General features: G+C 38.7%; 1 protein-coding gene and 1 pseudogene across 2 annotated transcripts; both read left to right on the top strand.

Moving 5' to 3' along the window:
* The first annotated feature begins 84 nt into the window (after nt 1–84).
* TEOVI_000762000:pseudogene lies at nt 85–785 on the top strand (annotated as a pseudogene). The gene is given in 2 exon segments: nt 85–363; nt 366–785. Coding segments are annotated over 2 exon segments (699 nt in total).
* Nucleotides 786–930: 145 nt separating this feature from the next.
* Nucleotides 931–1,821, top strand: TEOVI_000761900 (Trypanosomal VSG domain containing protein, putative; the record flags this gene model as incomplete). The annotated part of the gene is made up of 1 exon (XM_067220683.1): nt 931–1,821. The coding sequence occupies one exon, from the start codon at nt 931–933 to the stop codon at nt 1,819–1,821; it is 891 nt and encodes a 296-aa protein (XP_067076784.1).
* Between the last annotated feature and the right edge of the window lie 4,530 nt (nt 1,822–6,351).

The raw sequence follows: 6,351 nt of genomic DNA, 5'->3' as shown, positions 1-6,351 counted from the left end.
AGGATATTGTAATTCATTTGGACGGATCTGATTTTATAGTTTCTGACGGAGAAAAATATGAGAATGCTGTAGAATATTTTATAAAATAGTGGGGAGAATGAAGAAAAATTTAGTGGAGAGGATATAGTCAAAGAAAAGCAGATTTCTCCAATTCTATTCATGACAACATCAGAGTATTATGCGCCTCAGTTGGATTTGCTCATGATCTCAGATCACAAGGAGCATGTGGAAATATGCTATTGGTGTTTCATTGTTGGGCACAGCAAATAAAAGAATAAAAAATTACTCCATTTTCTAAAATCACTTACTCGTGTAAAACCTTATCTTATTGGTGATTTAATAGCAAGATTGGTCATTTATGAAAATTTGAATATGCATTTAAAGAGTTATTGAAAGGAAGCGATGAATGGTGGTGTTAGCAAAGAATTTACACACCTTTGGTAATATTGAGTGGTTCAGGAAGGAAGCTGTTGGGCAGATTTTTTTTGAGGAGGGGAATGACCAGAATAGATTAAGAAGAAAGATTGTTTTGTATTCCCAACTGTGGAGAAGTTGATGAGGCACCATTCATTCTTTTTCCTGGCCAGCCATTTTCTTGGGAGAAAGAAAAATTGATTATAACGAATCTTATGTTGTATAAGCAATTGAATAGAATGCGATTCAGCAATATAGAATTGTGTGAAGTTGAACCTTGTTCAATATATTGAAGGAAATAAAATTTCGAATATGGAAATATTTGTGGTGGGTTGCTGAAAGAAGGAGAAGTGTTTAAAGCGGCAAAGCTCGAGAAAAGACAAAACAACACAAAATATACAGCATTTGTTCCCCGCTTTTTATTTGAACATTAAGTTCCTACTGCAGTTACAGCGTCCAAGCATATCCCGCGACCAACCTGTTCCTTCAAGCCTCAAAACTACCACCACAGCGCAAATGCAAAGTAAACTCTCTACGCTTCCCGCAGCGCAGACATTCTTTTTGCTTCGCCTGGCGATAACTCTCCATGTGTCCGATGCTACCATCGAGACCGGGGACAATGGAGCATACTACGCCGCTGCATGTTCCATTGTAAACATGTTGGAGGCGGCAACAAAAATCGCAGGGGACGCCAACGCAGTGGACAGCTTACTAGGCGATATCAACGCAATAAACCTTTCGGCCGCGGAACCGGCATTCAAGATGTTAATTAACCACGACAAAGACTGGGCGGATTCAGCTGCAAAAAAAGAGGCAGGTACAAAAAGATTTGCTTCAGACTGGGAAAAACGCTACGGATCGTGGAGGGAGGCGGCTGTTAAAATAAAAAACAACGAAGCAGCGTACTCAGAGTTCAAGCGCGAGAAAATCTCTACAGCAGCCAAAAAGACAGTTACGGAGGTAGCTGTGGAAGCGGCAAAGGTAGCAGCTGCGAAAGAAATAACAGACAAACAAACCAAGATACAAGAAATGCAAACCAAAGCCCAAACCGCGCTCTATGGCTCGGTGACTGGCACTGATGATGAACAAGCGCCCGACCTAAGTGACCACGTAAATAGCTGTGGACAAACCAACGGAAACGGCGGCGACCCAAGCAGGGGAGAGTCTACGAATGGACCTCGTCTGTATGTGCGCGAAGGAAGGCGCCGACACCGGCAAATACTGTTGAGAAGGTTGCGACGCCGCCGGCGGCACAGCATGGCGAACAGCAGCAGACAGCCCAACTATCTGAAAAGCACTCAAGCAACACTGCGCAAACCTCTACCCGACAATTCCACCGACCACAGCGACATTAACAACAGCCGCAGCGCACTTTCTCTCTTTAAGCTCAAAAGCACAGGAAAATAATGCCAAAAAGCAATTTATTCTTGGAACTCTCCTAGGAGACGGAACAGCTGGCTGTTCAGGTAGTTCAGGTGACACCGACGGCTATTGCGTTCGATACAAAACAACTACGGCAGGAGGCTTAACTACAGCGGGCATACCGTGGCTAACGCCTGCCAAAGAAGCCGCTGCCGCAGCAGATGCTATAAAGCAAAACCAACAGAATATCGCTAGAATTGGAGAAAATATGCACATTCTAAACTTCAAAGCAGCAAGTGCCATCATCAAGCAAGTGTCGCTCACATGGCACATGGAGAAGAAAAATATATATCCAAGAAAGAACCAAGAGAAACGGATGAAACTTACCAAGGGAAAGGGTTAGAAAAATGCGAAACACCATGCAAAATTATTGAAGAAAAGGCGAAAAGAGGTGCATATTGGATAAAAATGAAGAGAAAAAGCAACCAAACAAAGTATAAAATGTGAGAAATTGATTCCAATTGGAGCAAGAACACCAAAAAAGAAGATTTATAAGCGGAAAACAAGAATTAAAATCAGTTGAAAGAGCTGTTTGTGGGTGAATCGAAGACAAACGCAAGGATTCAAGTTTTCTTGCCAATAAGAAATTGGTTATGAGTATGACTACTTCTTTTTTTGAGCTTGTTATCATTTTAAAATATTAAGGATTTGCGCTCAACTTTATGAAATTTGTGAACCTTTGCTGTTTTGAGAAGATTTTATATTTTTATGTATTTTATAAATATGATACATTTTACTTTTTGATTAAAAATGCACTAAATTTAAATTTTTTGATGTGAAAGTAGCATATTTGTGAAAAATGGCATGGTGAGAAGTATGAGTGCTATTATAGTTATATTTATTAATTTTTTAAATACTATTTATGTAAAAATAATGACGATAACAATAATGGTAATAATAATAATAAAAGAGGGTAAGTAAAATAATAATTATTATATTTATTGGAGAGAACTAGTGTGTATATACGAATATTATAATAAGAGCATTACTGAAAACTAAATATAAGTTCAAAATGTAGAAGCATTTTTAACATTAGAAAGGGAACTATGTAATTAAGTGACTGTATTGTAAAAAGGAGGAATATTGTTAATGAAATAAAAAAGAAATGGGATATAGTGGAATATGCACAGTTTCAAAAACAAATATGACTATGGAAAAAATCATACAAAAGATAATGTAAGGAACAATAAAGGAAGCACAATTTGGGTGTACAGGCTATATGTAGTCGCTAATTCATATGTAGAAGAAGGAAAAAAAAGAAGAATGGAGAATAACAATAAGTAAATGAACAACAGGGAACTGGACATAAAAGCGCAAATGAAAGGGAAATAATACAACGTGAGGAAAATGTTCCGAACAATTTACTCAGTGATAGATGGATTCAATATCGGAAATGATTGTCTCCACTGTGCTTTTAATAAAAGGGCAACTCCTAATGTAATACACTAAGGAATAAAAGTATAGTTTAGTAAACTGTGTGTGGTGCTTTTATTTTAGAGATAGAATTCATAAAATAGAGAAAGAAGTTTATAGGTGAGGTGTAAATGTCGTTTAAATTTTATAAACTACATTGATACGGAATTTGAAGTCGATCATCAAACGGCAGAAGGACAGCCGCTAAGAGGCATACCGTCGGCTGAACAGCTGCCACTGTTAAGCATAGCATTAACACACGACTGAATATGTGTTTCGTGTGAAACTAAGCTGAACAAGCGCGCTCGCCCAGAAAGGTAAAAATGATATACTTACCAAGCCGGGGAGAGGGGCAAGAACCAGCTTTATCGTAAATATAGTTAAAAACTAAAAATGTAAAACACAAGATAGGTTGCGATTTGTCTCAGTTACAAAAAGAACTACCGACAAAAGTAAATCAACTTGTGTTGCTTTTAGATTACCGTGTAGGAGAAAACACCACCAGTATCCATTCAATGAATCGCCGTACAAGACAATCTGGAGCACACAGACAAAAAAACAGCGAAAGCACGGTAATTCCTGTGATTCCAGAACATAGATGACCAGCAAAATCTCAAAGAGCAATCTACTAAATAAAGAAGCGGAAACTACAGCAAGAACAGGTTACTTGCAACAAATGCTGCATCAATCGATAAATTTCATCCACAGAGGGAAAACCCCTAAAAGGAAACAAATGTCCAGGCAATAATCCAGAAAAACAAACAAATTCAAAAATGCAAGCAGCATTCTCGTGATTAAGCTCAGGATAAAAATTAAATCCTCACAAAGACATAACCGCAAACGCTACAAACGTCAGGACACGAAGTCCTAGTACAGAAATAAAGAAGCTTTCCCCCGCCTATTCAAGAAAGACGTATAGAACGTAGCCAATCATGCAGGCAACGCTAGCATTCCTGTTGCCTGTTGTTCTAACATGGACCGTACAGCCGGTGCGCGGTGCCGCTGACGAAAGTGCAGCGGCCCATCGAACGATGTGTGAACTATTAAGGGCGGCTAGCGCGACGTATACGCCACCGACACAAAACATCAATGGATAGGCGCTCAAAAACAAAGTGGAAGCGGCAAAAATGTCTCTATCGTCAAGCAGTTGGCAAGAAATGTTCACAGAAGACGACACAACAAACGCTTTTAACAAGTTAAAAGGAACAGAAGCAACGCGGGCGAAAGAGGTCGGTGGTGAAACAGAATGGGAAAATTGGTGGCAAGCCAAGAAAAACATGCAGAAGCTCAAAATAGGAACATAAACTACTGGCAACCACCAAAAGATAACAAATCCGGCACATAAACTGGCCGCAAGGTAGCAGCTTCGGTTACTCGCACTGCAAGCAAGCAAACTGTTCACCAAAGCCCAAACCCTCAAAGCTTTCTTGACTAACCATTCGCAAAACGAAATTCAGCAGTACCTAACTGAAGCATTGTACGGCACAGGTGCAATCACCGATAAGCTTATAATAAGAACGGGGCTTGGCCCCGGCGGCACAAAGGCAACTCTATGCCACACTAGCCATCCGCGAAAATCCATAGCAGACTTTCTTTGTATGTGCGGCGACGGTGGCGCCAATAGCCATGAGTGATCTAAAGCATACACCGGAGCTGCACTGACAGACCAAAACGCTATAAAAAGGCAATGGACACACCTGAAGTCATCATGTGGCACAATTAACAAAGGCAAGGCAACACCAGAATTAATACACAGCGCAGTGGCGGCGTGGAAAAGTGCCTTAAGCAAGAAGGAGACGGAAGCAATGGCAACCGCGCTTACCTCGGCGACAGGACTGGGAACAGCTGTGATGGGCAAGCAACAAAAAGATGCACTGACTACTCAAAGTTCTTCAAGAAAAGCGGCGGCGTTGGCGTACTTACACTTCCGTGGCTGAAACACCTAAGGGACGCCACCAAACAACTAAGCGAAACAGCAAGAAAAAAAGCACAACTAGGCAATGCTCTTACACAATTGCAGATCCTCTAAGCTTCAGTTAACCACATCTACGCAGTAGCAGCAAGCAGTACGTTGGAAAGCGTCGTAGGCAACAGTCAGCAACCAGGAGCAAGCACAGAAAAGGAATCGGCGGCGTCGATCGCGCCGAAAACAGATGATTGTAAGGACAAAAAAGGAGTTGACTGAAAAGATGGTTGCAAATGAAATGAAAAAGAGTACAAGATTACAGCTTTCTCCTAAATAAAAAAATAACTCTGAGGATGGTTGCTGCTTTATATGTTTGGTAGAAATTTAATGATTTTAGCTCAATTTTATGAAATATATTAATTTTAATATTTTGAGAGGAATTACTATCTGACAGACCTCTTTAAATTTGATATATTTTAACACTTTTTAATGAAAGTGAAAACATTGTAAAACTCCAAAATATAAATTTTTTAAAAGCTTTCTATTGATTTAAAATAATAGGGTGATAGAATAGGAAACGAGTGCTACTCTAATTTGGTTTATTTATTTAATGGATATTAAGTTCGTTTATTATAATAATAATAAATAATAATAATTATTATAAATAATTATAGTGATAATATTAATGTTAACAATAATAATAGGAAAGTATTTTGAGTGTGTGTATACGAATGGTATAATACGATTGCGTGTGAAACAGAATGAACTAACGAAATGCAAGGGACCAAAAATAGTGGGTCATTGAGAAAGCTAAAAAGAGCATAAGTAATATTTTTGAAGGAAACGCAGAATGAAAATTAATAAAAAGGAGATGTGGTATGTGCAGCATAAAAAACTTATGATGCTGGAATCATTATACACAAGAATATGAGAAATGAAGACAATAATGGAAAAACAAGGTCTTTTGTACCGAAAAAATGGCGGTGATATAGCTAATTTAAACGAGCAAAAAAAATTATCCAATAGCATCACTTCTAATATGATTTTGAGAACCCCCTGTGTAATCATTAGTTACTGTTAAAGCACTATCATGCACAAGGAGTAATTTAACACAGAGAAGTTAGGTAATAAACAAGATATAATGCACTTAAAGTTCTTCTTACAACAGGAATTCCAAGAGTGGAAAAGTAGGTGTG

The sequence above is a fragment of the Trypanosoma equiperdum genome, assembly GCF_001457755.1.
Source record: "Trypanosoma equiperdum strain OVI genome assembly, contig: ctg_1197, whole genome shotgun sequence".
NCBI lineage: Eukaryota > Euglenozoa > Kinetoplastea > Trypanosomatida > Trypanosomatidae > Trypanosoma > Trypanosoma equiperdum.
This window is presented reverse-complemented; position numbering and strand designations above follow the sequence as displayed.